We start from the raw sequence: 23,002 nt of genomic DNA, 5'->3' as shown, positions 1-23,002 counted from the left end.
GAAGGAAAGAAAAAGAAAGTGGAAAGAAGAAGGGTGGGAGGGAGGAAAGAAAAAGAAAGAAGGAAAGGAGGAGCGGAGGGAGGGAGGGAGGAAGGGAGAGTAGGAAAAAAAGAAAGAGCAGGTAAAGTAAAATAGAATAAAGTATGAAATATAGTAGCGTTATTAAAATTAGAAAGTAATTATTGAAAAAAAAAAAAAAAAACCGGACCGATAGAACCCTGAGACATATGGTGGAAGCAAAGCTATACAGAGAGAATCTTACACAGAAGATTACACATACACATTCACAAAAAGAGAGCAGGGGGAAAAATCAAAAATCTTGCTCTCCAAGTCCACCTCCTCAATTTGGGATAATTCGTTGTAAAAAGAGGAAAAGGGCGAGAAGTCTGAAATCTTGCTCTCTAAGTCCACCTCCTTAATTTGGAATAATTCGTTGTAAAAAGAGGAAAAGGGGGGAAAGTCTTAAATCTTGTCCTCAAAGTCCACTTCCTCAATTTGGGATGATTCGCTGTCCATTCATGCACTCCACAGACGCAGGGCACATCAAATGGACCGTGGAGCTTTAATCCGCTGCCTCCGAGGCTGCACAGAGAGATTTCCCTGCCTCTGCTCTCACAGCTCCCGGGTCTCAGCCTTGGACCTGGCCCCGCCTCTGCGCGTAGGTCGCCGGAGGGCGTCCGTTCTTCGCTCAGACAGGACGGGTTTAAAGGAGCCGCTGATTCGGGGGCTCTGGCTCACTCAGGCAGAGGGGAGGGAGGGGCGCGCAGTGTGGGGCGGGCCTGCGGCGGCAGAGGCCGGCGTGACGTTGCAGCAGCCCGTGGCGCTCCGTGCGCTTTCCCGGGAAAGCCGTCCCCGGGTCTCGGGGACCCCAGCAGTGGCGGGGTGCACAGGCCCCCCGGAAGGCGGGGCGGACAGTGACCCGCGCTCGCACACAGGCCCCGCGGCGGCGGCGGCGGCGGCGGCGGCGGCGGGCGGCGGCGGGCGGGCGGCGGCGGCGGCCCACGCCCGTCTCCGAGGTCCGTGCCTTACCCGCGGCTCGTGCCTGTCACCGGCGCTTCCCCAAGCAGCCCTCTTAATGCCCTCTCCTCGCGCACCAGGAAACAAAAGGGAAAAAAGTCTCTTGCCTCTTCAGCAGCTCCAGACCCTTTCCCCGGACTCCCTCCGGGCTAGCCGTGGTGCACTAACTCCTTCAGGCTCTCTTCCTGCCGCCAGCCCCAGTCCTCTCCCTGCGCTCCGACTGAAAGCCGATACCCGAGCCTCAGCTCCCAGCCCCGCCCGCCACGGCGGCCGAGCAGACAAGCCTCTCGGGCTGGTGTGTGCCTGAGGGCACCGCTCCTCTGTGCCAGAATCTCTCCGCTTTGCCCTCCGCACCCCTGTTGCTGTGCTCTCCTCCGCTACTCCGAAGCTTTCCCCCTCCGCCACCTGCAGTCTCCGCCCGCGAAGGGGCTTGTAGTGTGTAGAAACCTTCCCCCCTTCACGGCTCCCTCCCACTGGTGCAGGTCCCGTCCCTATCCTATTGTCTCTGTTTATTCTTTTTTTCTTTTGCCCTACCCAGGTATGTGGGGAGCTTCTTGCCTTTTGGGGGGTCTGAGGTCTTCTGTCAGCGTTCAGTAGGTGTTCTGTAGGAGTTGTTCCACGTGTAGATGAATTTTTGATGTATCTGTGGGGAGGAAGGTGATCTCCGCGTCTTACTCTTCCGCCATCTTCCTCCGGGGTCGTGGTAGTTTTTTTAAAATAAGGTTAAAGATGTATCTGTCCTGTGACCCAACAGTTCCGCTGCTTCATATTTGCCTGATAGAATTGGAAACATACACCCATAAAGCAGGTATCCACAGGGATGTGCATAGCAGCTTTTTCACGGAGGAAAGCTTGTAAATAACCCAGGCATCTGTGAACAGGTGGATACCTAAACAAATGGTGATATATTCATAGCGAAGAATACTGTCCCTGCTTGTAAAGAAGGAACTACTGCTACACGCATTACTCTGACAGACACATTATGAGCAAAGAGGTAGGACACAAATGAGGGCATCCCATGTGTAGTATTTATGTGAATTTTAAGGACAGGCAGAGCTAATCTATGGTGATAGATATCAGAAAGTGGTTAGCTCGGAGTGGGGGGCAAGGAGGTACTAGAAGAGGGTGCGAGGAGTGTTCTCAGTCTTGTTGGGGAGCTATATTCATTCTTTTATTGTGTATAAATTACACTTCAATTAAAAATGTGACACCTGCCCCCCCCCCCCAAAAAAAAAAAAAGAAAGAAAAAAGAAACACCTCTGGAGGGCTGGAGGGAGGAATTGGTCTTGCATCTCTCCAGTACTTACTGCCAAGCAATCGCAAGGCACTGCATCAGGACAGACAAGCAGGAGAATCATGGGGTCTGACCTCCAGGAACTCATAAGCCCCCTCTAGGAGGTGAGACTGATGCTCATGGCGTGGCCCTGAAGGTGGGCAGGCTCCAGGCTCCGGGCTCTGGACTCCAGGTGGCACTCACAGAAGACGGAAGTGAGTGAGCGCTGGAGTCGTCAGGAAGGTGTCCTAGATCTGGAAGAGGCTGAGCTGGGCCTGGAAGGCTGGGTGGATTTTGAAAAGTTAGAGGTAAAGGTGGAGATGCCACAGGAACTTTGTAGAAACACAGCAGGGTAGACAATGAAAGGTAGGTCTTTCAGCATCCTCGAGCCCACTCCCTGAACCCCTCCCCAGGTCTGGCTGTGCTTCTCCATTCCCGTGTGTGCTGGCAGAAATACTCAGTGCGGCTACATTCTCTTCTCTGTTGTTCTCTTTTCATAATTTAGAGAAGTTTATTCTATATCCACCCACAAAAAGATACCCATTCTTTTCCATGGCAACGTTGTCATCCAGTGGGGATGTAACAGGGTTTTTATCATCTATTAATAGACACTTTGTTTCTAATTTTCTGTTACGATTGTACTCAGATGCTAACACCCTTGTGTATAATCCTTGTGTACCTTTGCAGACATCCTTGTCGAACAGGTTTCTTCAAGTGAAGTTGCTGCTCAAGCATTATACACCTTTAAAATTTGACCAACAAAAAATTATATCAATATACACTCTTACCAAACTATAAGAGAGTGGCTGTTTACCCAGCATCTCATCAATATTGGGCATTATTTAAGATTCTAACTTTTGACAAGTGTTTTGTTTTAATAATGTAGTTCTTTGATCACCATTAAGGTTACGTGCCTAGTTGTACATTTATTAGCCATTTCTGTCTCCTGTGAATTTTCCATTTTTCTGTAGATTGATCACTCTTACTTTTTTATGTGTTCTTCACATATTAGTGATGTTAACCTTTTAATATTTTATGTTGCGTGTGTATTTTTCAGATCTGTCATTTTTTTTTTTTTTTTTTTTTTTTTTTTTTTTTTTTTGCTGTACGCGGGCCTCTCACTGCTGTGGCCTCTCCCGTTGCGGAGCACAGGCTCCGGACACACAGGCTCCGCGGCCATGGCTCGCGGGCCCAGCCGCTGCGCGGCACGTGGGATCCTCCGGGATAGGGGCACGAACCCGTGTCCCCTGCATCGGCAGGCGGACTCTCAACCACTGCGCCACCAGGGAAGCCCTGTCATTTGTTTTTTTTTAACATAGTTTCTTTCACTGTACAGTCATTTAAAACTTTTATATAGTTAATTTGTTAAGCTTTTTATTTATAGTTTCTGAGATTTGTGTCTTTGGAAGACCTTTTTCCCATCCCAAAGACAGCAAGATATTCTCTTACATTTTCTTGTATTTTAAAAATCATTTCTTTACACACACACGTTGCATTTAGATCTTTGGATCTTTAATCATCTGGAAATACATTTTTGTATGGTAAGATATATGTTCTAACTTACTTCTCTGAAAATAGATACTATATTGTTGGGACGTCATTAGTTGGTCGGCCCCTTGTTGAAATGCTCTTTTTATCACAACTAAATACAGGTTTGATGTGAACCACTTATTCTGTTACACTTCTCTCTCTTCATTTTAGTTTTGCTCTTAGAATCCTAATGTCTTAATTATTGTAGTCCTAGTCTACATTTTCTTATCCGTTAATGCAAATTCTTTTATGTTATTCTTTTTGGAAATTTTATTGGCTGCTCTTATGCATTTGCTCTTCCAGATGAAGTTCAGGTCAGCTAATTACGTTTCAGTCTATCCTGAAACTTACATGCAGTCTATCCTGTTGGAATTTTGAATGGCTTTGCTTCGAACTTAAAGATGGACAGTTGACAGCATTGTAATTTTGAGTCTTAGATCCAGTCTTCTGTGTCTTCTTGTTTTTGCCTCCTAAATTTCTCTTTGGTCATTGCCCTTCTCTCACTGTCACCATCCTAGCCACCATCACCTCTGCCTTGGGCTTCCTAAGTAGCCCCTTAAGTGGGCTCTTTGGGGCCACTGGCCCCTCTGATCCTTCTTCCACTGTGGTGAAGGCTTTGCATAAGCTGTTCCCTGGGCCCAGAATATTTGCCTTCCGGCCCCCTCTTCTCTCAGTTGATCTCTCCGCATCTCTAGGTCTTAGTTCAGTTCTCATGTCCTCAAGGAGACCTCCCTAACTGGGTACACCTTCCCACTGTGGACTTCATTGTGCTTTTCACCTCGTCTTTTAAACACTTAATCCAGTTGTGATTTTACATTTGCCATGACCTTGGAGTGGGAGGTGAGTTGCTTGTGCCTGGGGGCTGTGTGGTGGTCACTTGAGTAATTCCCCTACCGCTGGCCTCGTGCCTGGCCCCGTGGATGTGTTCCTTAAATACTTGTTAATGTCAGTCATTGAGCTCCATGTTTTCCTCTATTTCTTTATGTCTTTAAGTAAAACCCCTATAGTTTTCTTCATATGGTGTTGTGCATTTCTTGTTAAGGTTATGCCTGCCAAGTTTTCTATTTATTTATTTTGTCAGTAGTGACAAGCTATTGGTTTTTGTCCCTTGCATCTGCCCGTCTTGCTGAACTCAGAACCTTGGTTCCTGCCTGTCTCCTGGTGCTGCCGGCCTCTGTGCTGGCTTCGTCCTCAGGCTGGTTGGATTCTAGGTGGCTGTCGCAGTCCCCAGCCTGACATCTGACCCGAACAACATTCAGAGGAAGCAAGAGAGGGTTACCTCCGACACATTTCCCAAGAGCCAGGAGGAGCTTTCTCAGAAGCCCCCAGCTAATTTTTTTTTGTCTTAACAGTTTAATAGCATATTAAAAACATACCATAGAAACAGAAAGTAGAGAAAAACAGAAAATCATTCATGATCTCTTTATCCTGACACCATCACTATTAACATTTTGATATATTTCCTTTTTAATTTTTTTCTGCATTTTTTGGCATTGATGTAACCATGCTTGCATATAATTATGTATTTCACTTTATTGATATAGCACAATATCATCATCATCATAATAGCTGATACGTTCTGATTGCCCATGATGTCCCCCAGCTAATTTGCTCTCTCTCCTCAGTGGTTCAGATAGGGTCCCAGGCCCATTGCCGAATCAGTCACTGGTGAGGGCGTGGCTTAGCTCCATACCAGCCAACCCGGTCTAAGTTTAGAGTGAGGCAGGTGGGTTCAGTCTCCCCTGGGCTGCCGGGGGTGGTCACTTTGCATAATCAGGATTCTCCTGAAAGGTGGAAAGGGCGAATGGGTCCGGGGTGAAAGTCCACACCTGACAGAGCAGTCCTGTTACTTCTCCCATCCACTCATTCCAACACCATAATAAAGTTATAATATAAGATTTCCTGATGCGGAACCATCCTGTCATTCCTGGAGTAAATCCTACTGGTGTCTGCTATTCTTTGGATATCCCGTTGTGTTTTGATAGAAGATTTCGATCTTGTCTGTGTTCCAAGAAGCCTTCTTAGTAATGGAAGTTAATTGTGGGGAAGGACTCCGGGACGTGAAGGTCACTTGGTTCCTGTGCCGCCACGGCCAAGTCACCTAACCTCTCTGAGACTGTTCCTCATTCACCTTGTAGGATTGCAGCCCTAATGAACTCAAGCTGTTTGGAGGATCAAGGAATATATATGAAAGCTTCTTTTAAACACCAGAGCTCACACAACATCAGAACTGTGTCTCATACTGTCTATTTAAGGTACCATTTTTATGAGTTTCTTTCATGAAGAGAGAGAACATTAACGACTGATATTTCTCTCAGCTTTCTTCATAAATGGTCATCAGAAAGCCAGGCTCACACAGTCAGAGAGGCCCTGGGAACATGATTGGTAAACATTGCATTATTGGTGTTCGGATATTAGGTTCCTGCTTTTCATAATATCCTTAGGGAACTGGGGAAGATGTCATATTTTCTGAGATTGCCGTAAAATGCAAGTTATCGCTGGTACTGTTGCCCAATTATTCTGTACTTATTTTACTTAGACTTTAGTAATTGGAAAAAGATTAGATGCCAGGACTTTGTATTTTGTTGATTATATTACCAAAGTCTTCTCTTTAATCATTTCTTTTATTCCTAGTATTAATCATTAGCTCTGAGCTATTAGGTGGAGGACCTAATGGTGGATTCCTAACTTAAAGGAAAGAAATAATTACTTCAGTTTCTGTAGCATTGACTGTTATCTATCTACAAATTGAAATGTGTTCTCTAGCCATTCAGAGCATGTGATGAAGACACTGGAGGAGACCCAGAAGGTCAGACAGAATTCAGGGGCCCTTATCCTTGCCCCATCCCCCCGGCCCAGGCTGTGCCCCATCCTGCCCTTCATCCAGGCTCCTCTGCCCCTGCCAGCCCCACCCCTCTGTGACACCCCCCCCCCAACACCGTAGGTGTTTGTTAGGGCAGCAGTGACTTGTACTCTTTAAACTTGATTGTCCTTGGTGTGTGTAATATGGCTACATCCTTATCAGTGCTGTGTAGACACAAGCCTATCTCCATGAAGGAATGTCTTTCAAAACCAGTCCTGGGAAAAACACCTCACGTAGGTCTTCTTAAACAGTAAGTGGTGAGAGTGACATGGGATGGAAGAAAGATGTGAAGTTGGGAGGGGGACGGAGTGAGAGAGGGAGAGAGAAGGAGGGAAGAGGGTGGGAAGGAAGGAGGGGTGAAAGGAAGCCGAGTCCTCTGGACCTCACCTGTCTCGGTGGCTCCAGGGACACTGGGGTGCGTTTAGCAAACATGTGCTAAGATTTAAATGTAAACAGGTCACGTTTAGCTTTGCTTGAATAGAGTGGAAACTTCTCTCGTCTGTTGAGAACAATCAGTATCTGGAATTTTTATGATTTAGGTTCAGTCTGGTTTCATTTACGGGGCTCTTTGCCCCCTAGTAACTGGTGGAGGATGTTACCACACAGTGGAAGGTTTGCTTGCTGTTTGTAACCCTGTTCTTCCCTGTCTCTTTTTTGTCAACAGAAGAATTGCGGAAGTTGAGCTGGTCCGGGATCCCGAAGCCCGTCCGTGCCATCACGTGGAAGCTGCTCTCGGTAAGTCCCCCGCCGGGCCTACCTGCCCGTGCATCTTCCTCCTGCGAGGACAGGCTCCCCTGGCCTGGCCAGGCTTCCGGCCATGTCACGTGCCCTGTCTGTGCCCTGGTGATCTCGGCCTTTGTCGGGGCTACAATGACATTTCCCATCCTTTGCTTAATTTCAAGCTTCGTTTGACAAGGCTGGCAGAAAATTAGGATAAGTCATAATTTATGAGAGCTGTATTCTTTTTCTCTGATTTTATTAGGTTTTAAATCTTTGTGGTATTTCCAAACCTGTGGTATAGAAAAGTTCCAGCATAGAAAATTATTTCAACTCTGAGGATCCAAACAGGGAAGTATGTTTGACTGAGGATTTTTTTTTTTAATGTTAGTAACCACGACGTTAGAAACAGTTTGTGTTTTTTTTTTTTTCTTTTTTTTGCGGTACACGGGCCTCTCACTGTTGTGGCCTCTCCGTTGAGCGGAGCACAGGCTCCGGATGCGCAGGCTCAGCGGCCATGGCTCACGGGCCCAGCCGCTCTGCGGCACGTGGGATCTTCCCGGACTGGGGCACGAACCCATGTCCCCTGCATCGGCAGGCGGACTCCCAACCACTGCGCCACTAGGGAAGCCCCAACAGTGTGTGTCTGTGTGATGGAGGCTGGAGTTGTGGCTTGCTCACCCCTAGTGCTGAGCTGCCCATCGTGGAGGCTTCTGGAGAAGTTCGGGTGCTTGTACTTCACCTGAGTCAGTGTCAGAAGTGAGCTTGGCCCTGCTGAAAATTTCAGAATAGTTTATTGACAGCTTTCTTCCCCTTTCCTTTTTTTTATTATTTTTGGAGCTAAGTTAATAAGGACCCCTAAGAGTTTACTCTAAATTGAGTCTGACTTACAGTATTTAACAGACTCTTTCTTGCTAATCAGTCTTGATAAATTTGCAGCTTAGTACCTCGTAATCCTAATTGCAGATGCAGCTCTGAATGGTGAGTATTTATTGATTAAATATTCTCTTGCAATTAAAATTAGACCTACTGCAATTGCTTATGTTTTTGGTGTTTTTTATTTTAAGCGTTTGTATCCAGTTTTCCAAATGTCCTCTAAGATAGGTTACAAGAAGTTTGGATGAAAATACCTTTAAGAGCCTCTGTTGCGGTTTTGTCTTTGTTAAGGGTGTGCTGCACCTGGTGGGAAGTCCTCCGTGAATTACGTTGTCCTGTCCTCTTTCCTTTCGTTCTCAGCCTCTGCGGGTCATGGTTTGGGTCCCCTTACGTGCTACCCAGTGATTGACCTGGAAGAAGGGCCAGCTGGGACTCAGTGGACAGAGGGGCAGAAGAGGAGGTAGCACAGGCTCCACTTGGCTGATCTGAAGGGATGGGGGGAGGTGGGGAGAGTCTGTGACCAGGAGCGCTGGGGATGCGGGTGACAGAAAGTCCAGCCTTCTCACGCACACTTATTCACTTAACCACCACTGATTACAGGGGCCCTTTGCCCGGAGGCAGAGGGGAATTAGACACTAGCCCACCACAGTGGGTTGGGGTGCTTGGGTTTGGTCAGTGGTGCAGCAGGGTTTGCTCTGGGGACCACAGACTGTGGGATGTATGGGATGCAGGTGGGCACTGTGGGCGAGAGGAGGGCAGCAGTGTAAGTGCCGAGGGCACACGTACTGGGTGGGGGGGGGCTTCACTCCCAGGGTCTGCAGGTGGTGGCAGTGGGTGAGAGGTGGGGGAGAAAGGACAGAGATGAGTGGGGCAGTTCTGGCTCTCTTAGGCTTGCGTTGATGGCCGAGTTAAAAAAAAAAAAAGAGCGTTGGGGGTCAATGAGCAGAGCCTGTCCTTCCAAAGGGGGGGCACCAAGAAAGAGGGGGCATTCCAGGGCAGTGCAGACTCACGCAGTGCCAGGCAGGGCTTCCTGGAGAAGGTGGGATGCTTCTGTGGCATCTCGAAGCGGGTGTCAGGGCTCCTCCGGAGAGGGAGATGAGGAGGTCACGTGGCCTGGGGCACGCAGCAGAGGCAGGGCCAGCAGGAGTCAAGGCCGAGGCGAGCCAGCTCCCCAGGAACCAGCAGGCTGATCCCTTGGATGAGGGAGGGGATGGGGAGGCACAGGGAGCTGGAACCATGGGAGGCCGGCTCTCAGGGGCCACACCCTGAAGGCTTGAAGTGGGGGGCTGGGGGGCTGCATTTCTGGTGAAGCCAGGAGCCTCTTGCAGGGGCCGTTGGTTGGCTTATCCTTTCATTTGATCAATATTTATCGAGTGTTTTCCGTGTCTCAGGCACTGTGTGTGATGCCAGGAGGTAGCAGGGAAGGGAAAACAACCACGTCCTGTCCCTCACGGGGCCTGCGGAACAGGGTGGAGTCCCTGCCTTCCTCTGCTGCCCCCAGGACGGAGCTGGATCTCACTGCACGGAAAGGAGCCCATCTTCCCAGGAGCCCGTGTCCCCCGTGCGCTGCTATCTCCCGCTCTCTTCCTTTGCTTTTTCACTTGTTTTGCAAGCATTTATTGAGTGCTTGCTGTGTGCCAGACTGTGCACGTGCGAGAGATTCCTCTGGAAGCGGTGGTCTGTGCCCCTTGGAAGGGGGTTAGAGCTGGGGCAGGGAGAACAGGAGGGGGAAGGAGGGGGTCCAGGGCTGCAGGTATGGGTGGGGCTCGGGCAGTTGAGGAGAAAGCCAGGGTGGGTGCTTTGGAACTGTGCTCACTGACAGTCCAGGCCTGTGTGGGCGAGCAGGGGTGACACCCCAGCCTGCAGGGCTCCTGGGCTGCACGTGGTGCAGCCATGGGGGCAGGGAGGGGGCTCTGGGCACCCAGGGGCAGGGAACCCAGCAGGTTGAGGGGTGTTGGTCAGACCCGGGTGTGGACAGGCGAAGGAGGTCGGAGCGTGGGCGCGGTCACCTCCTGTCCTGCAAACCGGACCCAGGGGCTTGTTTCTGAGGCTTCCGCTCGTCCCACGGGTGCTCCCGGCACGGTCAGCCACACGCGTGTCCCGTGGCAGGAAGCTCAGGCGCTCAGTGAACCCTGCCCCTCACGCAGCCCTGGTCCAGCAGGTGTTTCTCGTGGGTCTGCCCTCGGCTGGGCCCTGTGCAAGTGCCAGGCCCAAGGGCGTCACGGGGATGGTGGGGAGAGAACCCTGCGGGCTCCTGGGCCGCAGGGCGGGGGGCGTGTGGAGGAGGGGTCTCCACAGTCAGGCCTGCCTCTCGGTCGGTCGTTCTCTGTCGCCAAGGGTCTCACCTAGCCTGACACGCCTCTCTCCTGGGAAGCTCTTGCAGATCCTGATGTTTGGGCCCATGAAACAGATCCGAGCCTTGGGTGGACTGAGGTGTCAGGGTTGGTACCGACTCCGGCTCGCTGTGACACGGGGTCTGCTGAGTGCCCACCCCAGGCTGGGCAGCAGGGACGTGGCGGTTTCAGGTCACCTCTTGACCTTTTGTGGCTGGGTCCACACTCGTGTCACCTGGGCAGCTTGGGAAATACTGCTATCTGGGTTCCCCAGGGGTTCTCAGGTGGGCCCGGGGTTGGTGACCGCTGCTCCAGGTCACTCCGGCCCCACATGGGACAGGGCAGGGCACCCCCGAGCCCACTGGCGGACAGGACGCTGAGGGCAGCGCACCTGGGCGGAGGTGCTAGGCGGGGGAGCGGCTGGGCCTGACTCAGCCAGATAGTGCGGTCCGGGGCTCAGCTGCCGGGTCAGAGGTGGGTGTCCCAGCCCCCTCGGTGTCCAGGATCAAGAGCTGAACCCAGGATCGGGAAGAATTTACGCTCTGTCCAGTTTAGAAAGACCGCCAACCGCAGCTGAACTTGAATATGAGTCTAGTTCAAGACCTGGCTAATGAATGACTTTCCCGACACGTTTAAGATTTGTTGTTAACATGATCCTGGTGGCTCGTGGACAAGCACTGTTCTTAACTGATGAGTAGGAAATGCTGCTTTGATGAAGAAAGATGGGAAACTTGGCTCTGGTCATTTATGGAGCGCTAACACGTGCTCTAGAACTTTCCATTAAACCACCACTGATGCTGGTTGACATTGAAATTCCATGCAAGCCATGCAGTAACTTTTAAAAATTAATCCTGTAGACACTGATTTATTTAAAACAGGTAACCAAACAGGACCTACTGTATAGCACAGGGAACTCTGCTCAATATTCTGTAATAACCTAAATGGGAAAAGCACTTGAAAAAGAACAGATACATGTATATGTATAACTGAATCACTTTGCTGTACACCTGAAACTAACACAACGTTGTTAATCAACTATACTCCAATATAAAATAAAAATTAAAAAAAATTTTAAAAATTAGTGCTGTAGAAAATCACATATATATATATATATATATATATATATATATATTTTTTTTTTTTTTTTTTTTTTTTTTTTTTTTTGCGGTACGCGGGCCTCTCACTGTCGTGGCCTCTCCCGTTGCGGAGCACGGTCTCCGGACGCGCAGGCCCAGCGGCCATGGCTCACGGGCCCAGCCGCTCCGCGGCATGTGGGATCTTCCCGGACCGGGGCACGATCCCACGTCCCCTGCATCGGCAGGCGGACTCTCAACCACTGAGCCACCAGGGAAGCCCCTGAAGTAGTTATTTATAAGAGTCAAAAATATGATTTTCTCGGGCTTCCCTGGTGGCGCAGTGGTTGAGAGTCCGCCTGCCGATGCAGGGGACGTGGGATCGTGCCCCGGTCCGGGAAGATCCCACATGCCGCGGAGCGGCTGGGCCCGTGAGCCATGGCCGCTGGGCCTGCGCGTCCGGAGACCGTGCTCCGCAACGGGAGAGGCCACGACAGTGAGAGGCCCGCGTACCGCAAAAAAAAAAAAAAAAAAACTATTTCAGAAACATTGAACAATAACAAAGTAAACACTTGACATTTATGCTAGTCAGTAGTATGGTTAGAAATGATCAGTGAAACTCTGGTATCATCTTTCCTTCTTTCAATATATTGAGGTGAGTTTGCACGTGAACCCAGCGGGAGGGAGCGATTTGATGTTTGTGTCCCCGGGACAATTTTGATACAAGTATATGCATGCATTGTTTTACATTTATGATTAGTGTTTTTATAGCATGCTAATACAGCAATTAAGTCTTCTGTAGTTCTGTCATTTAAAATTCAGTGCATACTTGAATATATTTCATTTGCATAATTTCCAGTCTTGCTTAATTACCTAGGGGCCTCAACTTGCATATGTGTGTTTTCCTTTAGGAACGGGAACATCAGGAGTACGTGTGGGGTTTTTTATTGTCCGTGTCCCCGTTTTGATACCCTTGCCTTTTAGGAGTTCTGTTTTGGAATGTTAGTTAACGTTTGGGGGTGGCGAGAATTTCTGGGTACTCGTTCACTTCACTGAGAACCCTTTGGTGGCAGTGCAGGTGATCTGCACAAGGCTGTCCACTCTGACCCCGCTGACACCGGGCTGGCCCCACTGCCCTGGCCTGGCACACATGTCCATGCCCCTCCTGTGCCAGGCTGCTTTGGGCTTGCCCAGGACCAGCCAGGACGTGCTGCCCCGTGTGCTCCGTGCGGCTCTGTCACCTTTCTCAGGGCGTTTGTGTCTGTCCCTCTCCACCTCCATCCTCTCCTGCATCAGCAAACCCAACACAGCGCAGTACTGGGCAGTACTGGGCCTACTACTGGGCCTACTTCTCATCAATTAGCTCAGACACGTCCTCCCCAGCCCCCAGGGCAGGGGCGCTTCTTGAGGCGTGACGGTGTCCTTGCACATCTGTTGACATCATTTGTTCATCCACCAAGTATCTATGGAGCATCTGTTGTGTCCAGACAGTATCCTGAGCCCTTGGGGGCTGTCTGTGAACAAAAGTGGTGACAGTTCCTGCCCCGATGGAGCTGGTGTTCTAGTGGGATGACACAAGCAGTAAACGCAACAAGTAAACTTCACAGTATCTTCCAAGGAGCTGAGTGCTATGGAACAGAACGCGAGCAAAGTAGGGGGGATCCTGAGGGTGAGGTTGGCGGCCGGGGCGACGACCTGTGAGTAGGCACTTGGGGCGGGGGAGGGACGTGGCCCCGCAGGGTCTGGGGCAGCGCATCCAAGTTCATGGGTTCTTTGGAGAGGGATGTTACGAACTCCAGCAGCGCGTGGGCCCTCGGGACGCGGTGCAGACCAGGCGGCCCCGCTGCCTGGAGCCGTGCTTGGACGATGAGGAGGGTGAGCAGCAGTCACTAGAAGCGTCCTTGGCCCCAGTGCCGAGGGGAGGGGCCGCTCCTGTGGAAGGGCCAAGGCAGCGCCCGAGCCTGGAGCCCAGGCTGAGTGCGTGGGAGCTGGCCCTGCAGAGGGGGGGTTGGAGGAGGGCGGGCGGCTCCATCAGGCCCGGCAGGTCCCGTTCTAGGCGCCATGGCTACTGCCGTCCGCGCCGCAGCCTGTCCTCGGAGCTGAAAGATTCTCTTGTACACGAAGGTACACAGCCGAGTTTCCATAACGTTTCCCCAAAAGAAGCATCCTGCGGGCTGGACGTGGCCTGTGGGTGGTAGTTGGCCGACCCTGATGCAGAGGAGAAGGGCCCCGGGCAGAGGGAGCAGCGAAGTCAGAGGGGCCACGAGCCAGGGTCAGTGAGGGCGGGGGAGGGGAGAGTGTCCCCCGGCTGCGAGCTGGGGAGGGCTGGGCCGGGCGGACGGGAGGCCTGGCGCGAGCACGCTGAGAGGGGGCAGGGGCCCTGGGGCGCGGTGCTGGGCGGTCCGGTCCTTCTTTTCCACAGCAGCGCTGGCAGACGTGTGGGGATGGCCTGGCGGGTGGGGAGAGAAGCAGGGCCTGGTCCACCGGCAGCCAGCCGCCACAGCATCCCTGCATCCCGGTGCTGTCAGGGAACGCATGTGTGTGGCACGTGGTGGTGGGGGTCTCAGTCCCTGCTTCTGTGAACGAAGCCAGGTGGCCCCGAGGAGGTAGGGCCTCAGGCGGGCCGGCTTTGCCGTCAGTCCCCCACCAGGTGTGCGTGCCTCTGGGGCCCGTTTCCTCACCTGGGAACAGGGCTGGCATCGTCCTGTGTGCGCCGGCGAGGCTTAGAGGCAGGTCTGTGTGTAGCCCAGTCAGTAGCTGTCCCTCCGTTTCCTCACCTGTGACAGTGGCAGTTTTAGGACAAAGAAAAAGAAGTAAACCCTGGTAATCATTACTCTCCAGCAGGTGACAGAGACGACATGGCAGTGAGGCCAGCCTGGGCGTGGTCGATGCCCCTGGTCCCAGCCGGATTCTCTGAAGCTGTGACTTCCCTCGGGGGGGCCGGGCTGGGAGCCCAGCAGGAAGGGGGCTCTCTGCTGGGTCCCCCCTAGGCTGGCGTGTTCCAGGTGGTGCTGGCTGCAGAGGCCGCGTCCTGAGCTGCTCAGCTTTGCCGGCTGGCACGTGGAGGCTCTGCAGGCGGGCCCGGCACTTCCGTCCACACTGCGGGGCTCCTGTTTGTTTTTGGCGCTGGTGTAATTCTGTGAGGCGGTCTGCTCTTTGGAGCACAGATGCCTCACTTGACCAGAAGATAGAGGCAGGTGGGAACCGTGGCCACTCCCTTCCGCGGTAGTGGGGCCGCTCACTGTCTGACTCTCATGTATTGTCAGATGGACCTGCTGCTCTGGGAATGGGCCCCTTTCCGACCAACGGTAATCAGTTGAAGCCATGTGAGGGCAGGTGTTCTCCGTGGGGGCTCCTCCTCGCTGTTGAGGAAGGTGGAGGGCAGGTGACACCTTGTGCCAAGGCTGCTAGGATGTAAATTGCTACACCTCCTGGCAGCGTCACTTGGAAAAAAAGGCATCAGGAGCCTTAAATATAGCCGGTATCCCTTGGAGCTAACGATGCACTTATAGAAATTTTACTGCTCACGACCACGTATTTTAGAATACTGGACAATTGAAAGTTGTCAGAATGTTCAGAAATCGAGGAAAGGTTAAATAGAAATCCGTATAAAGAAATATATATGGTGGAAGGCTATGCACCCTTGGGGAATCAGTGGTTTTAGACCAGGGGTTGGCAAGCTTTTTCTGTAAAGGGCTGCAGAGCAAGTGTTTCAGCATGTGTTTCAGTGGGTCACATGGTCTCTTTCCGACCACTCAGCTCTACCTCGGTTGTGTGCAGCCATACACGTGAGCAAACGGGCGTGGCTGTGTGCCGCCAAAGTTCTGTTTATAGAAATGGGCAGTGGGCTGGCGTTTGCCGACCCCTGTAGTGGAACAATACGACGTGACAACGGTAATATGGTCATGATTTTAAGTTGAGATACATAAGCACGGAATGTTGGAGAGGAAATTTCCTTAAAAAGGACTAGTCATTAAAAGTAAATTGGGCTGGGCTTCCCTGGTGGCACAGTGGTTGGGAGTCCGCCTGCCAATGCAGGGAACACGGGTTCGTGCCCCAGTCCGGGAGGATCGCACATGCTGCGGAGAGGCTGGGCCCGTGAGCCATGGCCGCTGAGCCTGCGAATCCGGAGCCTGTGCTCCGCAATGGGAGGGGCCACAACAGTGAGAGGCCCCGTACCGCAAAAAAAAAAAAAAAAAAAAAAAAAAAAAGGAAATTGGGCTTCATTAAAGTCAGGAACTTCTCGTCATCCAAAGACGTCACTAGTGGGGAGAAAACGCAAACCACGGGGACGCGGAGGAGACGCTTGCTGCAGGGCTCACGTCAGACTGCATATGGCAGGTGCTCATGAATCAGGAGGAGAGAGGGGGGCCACATGACGGGGGAGGGAAAGGGGCTGCACTCAAATGACGTACACGGCATCCTTCAGTCCACTGGAGATGCAGGTGTAAACTGCATTCTGATAGCTACCTCCGTGAACCCGTCGGGATGGCCAGAATGAAAAGATGTCTGTTACCAAGTGTTGGTAAGGATGTAGGGCAGTGGGCGTTCCCATGCGCTTCGAATGGGAGTGTAATCACTTAGGAAGATTCTTTAGCAAAATCTGTCAAAGGTGTGCCCACCTAGTAGTTCTGCTCCCAGATACATACATACTTAACAAATTGCATATCGTGCATTATAAAAGGCAGTTACAAGAGTGTTTATCGGGCTTCCCTGGTGGCGCAGTGGTTGAGAGTCCGCCTGCCGATGCAGGGGATACGGGTTCGTGCCCCGGTCTGGGAGGATCCCACATGCCGCGGAGCGGCTGGGCCCGTGAGCCATGGCCGCTGGGCCTGCGCGTCCGGAGCCTGTGCTCCGCAACGGGAGAGGCCACAGCAGTGAGAGGCCCGCATACCGCAAAAAAAAAAAAAAAAGAGTGTTTATCACAAAAACTTGGTAAAAACCCAAATGTCTGTTAACAGAATGGATTTTGTACATGGAGATATTATGCAACAGTGACAATTTTTTAATTTTATTGTTTTTTTATCTTTGGCTGTGTCAGGTCTTAGTTGCGGCACGCGGGATCTTCGTTGCGGTGTGCCGGCTTCTCTGTAGTTGTGGCATGCGGGTTTTCTCTCTCTAGTTGAGAGGTGCAGGCTCAGTAGTTGTGGCACATGGGCTTAGTTGCCCTGTGACATATTGGATTTTAGTTCCCCGAACAGGGATCGAACCTGCGTCCCCTGCACTGGAAGGCGGATGCTTTACCAGTGGACCACCAGGGAAGTCCCACAACAGTGAAAATTAACTACTGTTTTCATGTTACAGAATGAATGAATTTTTCAAACATAATGCTGAGTTTAAGCAACGAGGCAAAAAAAAAAAAAAGGTTCTATGTATATAAAGTTCAGAAATAGGCAGAATTTATCCAGGTGTCAGGAGTCAGGGAGGTACCTCTGACACCAGATCAGGAGGTAAGGGTCAGTGGTTGGAAGGCTCCCAAAGGGCCCTGAGACAGGTTCAATCTATGATAATTCACACATACTTTTTGGGAGCGCACGTGCACACACACGTTATATTTCAGTACATGTTTATTAAAAAGTTTAAATGATGTGATCTAAATGTGATAAAACGAATGTGCATGAGTGTATAATCTGTAATACAGAACAAATGCTAACGGAGATGCCTTAGAGAAATAAAGGGGATGCGTGTGCTCGCACAGCTGAGAAGATGCGGCTGGACGTAGGTTGATTTCATCATCAAGGCGACTGAGCGCAGCTCTTCTTGAGTCAGCTCTTCACGGTGGACCTGCAGCTCGTGGTTCTCCCTCGTGGTCACAGAGTGGCTGCCGCAGCTCCAGACTGTGCACATTCTCTTTGATTCACAAGCAGCAGCAAAGAAGGCCCCGGGCCTGGCTTTTGTGCCTGCATTGGGTGCCCCCTTTACCCCTGAGCCTGCTGGTCACTGGCTGGTGGGATGGTGTGGGTGTTTAGCTTATTAGCCCATCAAGACCTGTCCTGAAGGAAGGGGATTACCCACCTTCAGGTGGCACATGGGTTGAGACTAGGAAGACGCAGTTCCCAGAGGCTCTTCAGGGCTCTGTTTGAACAAAGGATGCATAGATATTTAGCAGTAAGCACGGTGACGTTGACTTTGGATGTGAAAGCGCTTTAAAACGCAGAAAACACCGCAGGGGATGTATTTGTTCATTTTTCACTCATACATGAATGCACTCAGTGAAAACTTGGGTGCCTGCCATGTGGCTGGCACAGTGAGCGGCTGGCTCTGCAGAGCCTCGTGCCAGGTGCTGCTGGGGCGCTGCATGAGCAGCCTCCTCGAGGGTCAGTCCAGCCTCTGGAGGGAGTGATGTTGAAGGGACACTCGAGGGATGAGGAGGGACACTCGAGGGATAGGCTTTAGAACGTTAGGAAGAAAGCAAGGAGAAAACCCTTCTTACACGGGACGCAAGGACCACTAAATATAAAAGAAAAACTTTGTCCATTGGACTTCATGAAAATGTGAAACTTCTGTTGTTTGAGACATAAAAAGGCAAGCCACAGGCTAGGAGAATATAATCACAGTGCATATATTTGACAGAAAGACTCACGTCTCGAATGTATATAGCACTCATAAAACTCACTAAGAAGACAAGCAACTGATTAAAAAACTGGGCAAAAGATGTGAACAGACGTTTCACCAGAGAAGACAAGCAGTGGCAGGGGGGTTTGTGAAAAGACACGCAACATCATGAATCATTCAGGAAATGAAATTAAAAGCCCTTGACAGAGTGACTGATATTAGAGGTTGACAATACGAGTGTCAGGGAGGGTGTGGAACGTCTGAGATTCTCAGGTGTTGTTAGCTGGGATGGAAAATGGTATCATCCTTCTGGGAAAGGATCTGGCAGTTTCTTAGAAAACTAAACATACACCTACATTATGACCCAGTAACTCTGCTCCTGGGTATTTACCCAGGAGAAATCAAACTGTATATTCATAAAAATCTTGTGCAAGAATGTTTATAACAAGCGTTATTTAAAATAACCCCAAACTAGAAACAACTCAGATGATCAGCAAAGAGTGAATGGCTTAATAAACTGGTAAATAGCCATATCCTGGAAATTCCACCTGGGGAGAAAGAGGAGGTCACTGTTGGTTCCTGAAAGAATCTCAAAAGACAGCAGACTGTCATACGGTATTTGTCTTTCCCTTTCTGACTTACTTCACGTAGTATGATCATCTCTAGGTCCATCCACGTTGCTGCAAATGGCATTATTTCCTTCTTTTTTATGGCTGAGTCGTATTCCATTGCATATATGTACCACATGTTCTTTATCCATTCATCTGCTGAAATCTAAACTATGGCACAAATGAACTTATCTACAAAACAGGAACAAACTCACAGACATAGAGATCAGACCTGTGGTTGCCAAGGGGTAGGGGGGCGGGGAGGGAAGGACTGGGAGTTTGGGGTTGGTAGATGCAAACTATTACATACAGAATGGATAGACAGCAAGGTCCTACTGTTGAGTACCGGGAACTAGAGCCATTCTCCTGGGATAAACCATAACGGAAAAGAATATAAAAAAAGAGTGTCTGTAGGTGTATAACTGAGTCACTGCTGTACAGCAGAAATTAATACAACACTGTAAATCAGCTATACTTCAGTTAAAAAAAAGCCAGCAGGCCGAGTGAAGGGCCCCCAGGCACAGGTCCCCATGATTCCACTTACGGGCGATTCTAGGGCGGCAGCCGCGACCCGTGGGGAAGAGGGGGTGGGGGGACTGCAGAGGGCACTGGGGCGGTTTTGGGGCAATGACACTGCTCCAGTCTTCACGGGGGCAGCAGTTGCATGGCTGTACACCTTTGTCAGATGTCATGGACCCGTTTCCTGAAAAGAGGCACCTTCTATTTTATCTCTGGTGTGGCAGTAACGTTGACTGAAAAAGTAGAAAATGTAAGACAGGAGTCTGGGCTCTTCACGGCCACCCTTTGCTGCCTGCCGGACCCTTTCTGAGTCTGTATTGGGCCTGCGGCTGCCAGAGCCCAGGAGTCTTTGGAGAGAGGAGAAGACGTGCATGAGAATTTACACATATGTGTGCGTAAACACACACACGCACACACAAGCATACGCACGTGTATATATATATATATATATATATGCATGCGTATATGTGTACGCGGACACACATATATGTGCACACACATGTATAGTTGTAGGGCTTACACACTTCTGAGCTCTCCATGGTGTCCAAGGCATTTAGAGAAGGGGGCTTTCATCTCTCAGTTGTGCTATAGATGAGCGCGGTAAATGCCAGCCTGCTGCGCTGGCTCCGGCCCGCTCTTGTATGGCTGCAGGTGGAGTTCCATCACCTTGGTGGAGGCTGCAGATGCCTGAGCCCAGACCCCATGGAGTGCGGTTGGGGGTGATACTTCCATGGGGCTCAGCTCACTGCTTGTCTTTGTGTCTCTTTCTTCACAACTCAGTTGTCCTCCCCTCTGTGTCAGATTTCAGAGTGCCAAGCTCGTTTAAGGTGTGAGCCTTTTGATTACAAACTTCTCACAGAGACTCCAGGAATTACCATTAACCGTATGTACTTTTCTTGTTTGTTTTCTTCTCTCGCAGGGTTACCTTCCTGCCAACGTAGACCGAAGACCAGCCACTCTCCAAAGAAAACAGAAAGAATATTTTGCTTTTATTGATCACTATTATGATTCTAGGACGGATGAAGTTCACCAGGATACATACAGACAGGTGGGGATACTTCTTCTTTTTCTTGTCACTTGAACTACTCGGTGACGTCTGCCTTCTTGGAGGAAATGCTTTATCTGGCAGTTTCCTGATTGGGTCACAGATCTTTATTTTCTAGTAAATAAATAAACTTGAAAACAAATAATGGTGAATTCCCACTGATACTAGCACCTTGTGCATCCCCAGTTCCTTCTGCAAAAGTGGGAAGGGGGCTCTTAATTGGAGCCACAGAACAGGTAGCCCAGACCCCTCGCCGTGCACTGAGATCCTCCCCGCCGACCCCCGCCCCGCCCTGGGTGGAGGGTGTCCTGTGACTCAGCGAGCGGCTGTCTGACCAGAAGGTCAGGAGCAGACATTTGTCTGGGTCGGGTCAGAGGTGTGAGTCCCCTAGGCCCCATGGGCGCTGTCCTCTGCTGCTGTCAGGGACGTGATGTAGGTAGAGGAGAGCCATGCTGCTCGGCTTGGTTCTGGAGACACACAGTTCAGTCCATAGCAGAGGTGTAGCCAGCTTATAAGTTTGCTATTTAGTTTAATACAAAATGGATATAATTATGGCTTCTTGAATAGTCAGTTGACAGTGTGCATGATGGGAAAGATACTTAAAATTGATTTACGGTTCATGGTGTATCCAGAATTTGCTGTTAGAATTGCTCGAAGCCTTTATAATTCTTGTCTTTGTAATATGTGAGAATTCAGAATGGTTTGCGCTGCAGTTGAACAAAAAGGTGGTTAGGCATTGGTAGCACTGCCTCGTATTCTGACATGAACTTCTGATTTTCCTGATGCGTGTCAGTATTGAGTATTTCCTCTTGGAAACCCGACCTCTAGGTGAATGAGAGTTGCCGAAATTGTCTCCCTCAGATGTGGGATACCCACATCTCCTTGTCAGTTTGGTGTAGCGCTGTAAAAAGGTCCAAAGACAGGCCTTAGTGCTGATTGCTAATCACAGGTTCTTTAAGTTAAATGGATTGCTGAAAGGCATCTTCCCAAGCAGGCACTGGCAGCTCTGCAGGAAGAGTGACTCGTTTGGGGGCGGGAGGAGGGAGATGGGGACAGGGACCCGCTTCCGTCACCTTCCAGGGCGGGGCCTTCTCTGCCTCTGGCCCCTGCTGCCCACACTGGGGCTTGTCCTCTGTCTCCCACCCGGGTGGCTCCCAGGCCACACGGTGCTGCCACCCGTCACTCTGGGAAACTGATTTGTGATACAGATTGCATTTGGATTGGATCAGGGAAATACTAGCTTACCTGGTTTTTTTTCCACTTCACTGGTTTTAGGGAATGGGTACATTTGGTATTGTGTTGCATGTATTTTTGCTGTGTGGTTTTTTTTTTAAATTTATTTATTTATTTTTGCCTGCGTTGGGTCTTTGTTGCTGCTCGCAGGCTTTCTCTAGTTGCGGCGAGCGGGGGCTACTCTTCATTCGGTGCGCGGGCTTCTCATTGCGGTGGCTTCTCTTGTTGTGGAGCACGGGCTCTAGGCACGCGGGCTTCAGTACTTGTGGCTCGCGGGCTCTAGAGCGCAGGCTCAGTAGTTGTGGCGCACGGGCTTAGTTGCTCCGCGGCATGTGGGATCTTCCTGGACCAGAGCTCGAACCCATGTCCCCTGCATTGGCAGGCGGTTTCTTAACCCCTCCGCCACCAGGGAAGTCACTTTGCTCTGTTTTTATTCCAGAAAAAGATGTCCAAAGGATGACACGAGCATCTATCAGCAAGATTTACCAGACTGCATTCTATTATGAATTTCTTGAGGGAAAGTTAATTAAAAACGGGTTGCATATATCTTTATTCAGTTACTGTGATAGGTAATAAAAAGCTCCTGTGTTATTGTGAATCCCCCAAATGTTCCTGCATTACTGTAATTCAGCACCGTGTAAGCTGTGGCAGTGTTTCCCGTGGGCCTGCTTGCTTTGTGCTGAGCACACACGCCTCTTGGAGGTGGGCCCTGGGCCGTCCTGGCACGGCCGTTTCAGGCGCTCTGTTTAGGTCAGGGTGGAGCCAGCCTGGGTTTGGGGCTTGAGCACCCTGGTCTCTCCCCGCTGCCCACTCACGGTGTTTGACCCATGGACTGACCTTACCTGGCCGTCTGCCCCGAGGTGTGTGGCCTGGCCTTCCCACAGCACTGGGAGGCCGCAGGAGGCCAGGGTCCCCTGTCTGCTTCCCTGTCCCTCTTCTGTCCTCTGTTCATATGAGTTCTGCGTTTACTCTTCGGGTGAGGATGTCCCGTCCACAGCACACAGAGTCGGTCAGAGCTAAAGGTTCATCTGTGTGTCCTCCCCGCTCTGCGGGTTCTGCAGACTTCGTGGCCGCCCGACCGGCTCAGTCCTGTATGGGGGGCGGGGCATACAGAGCCGGTGCTGGTGTGCACCGTCCTGCCCCCCAGCAAACGCACGACGGGCAGCTAGCTCTTCTGTTACATGGGCTGTGCTGGCCCTCGGCGTGCCGGGGACAGACGCGTGCCCACGTGACTCTGATGGCATGGGATCAGTGCTCTGAGGGCGACCCTAGGGGACGCCCTGGTCAAGGGCTGAGAAGGTTCTGGGCTCCCGCTAGTGGCCAGCTGCAGCCTTCCGACCCCACCAGCCTGGGGTGTTCC

At 50.8% G+C, this 23,002-nt stretch overlaps 1 protein-coding gene across 1 annotated transcript in view; it reads left to right on the top strand.

Annotated features, from left to right (window-relative positions):
* TBC1D22A (TBC1 domain family member 22A) overlaps positions 1–23,002 on the top strand; it is a 334,425-nt gene that overhangs the window by 102,581 nt on the left and 208,842 nt on the right. The window contains exons 5-6 of the mRNA XM_081249045.1: positions 7,348–7,418; positions 20,284–20,412. Of these exons, the coding sequence (XP_081105171.1) occupies positions 7,348–7,418; positions 20,284–20,412 (200 nt within the window). The remainder of the gene's footprint in view (positions 1–7,347; positions 7,419–20,283; positions 20,413–23,002) is intronic.

This window comes from Mesoplodon bidens, assembly GCF_964165515.1.
Source record: "Mesoplodon bidens genome assembly, chromosome: 11".
NCBI lineage: Eukaryota > Metazoa > Chordata > Mammalia > Artiodactyla > Ziphiidae > Mesoplodon > Mesoplodon bidens.
The sequence above is the reverse complement of the archived record's forward strand: the minus strand, read 5'-3'. Positions and strand labels throughout refer to the sequence as shown.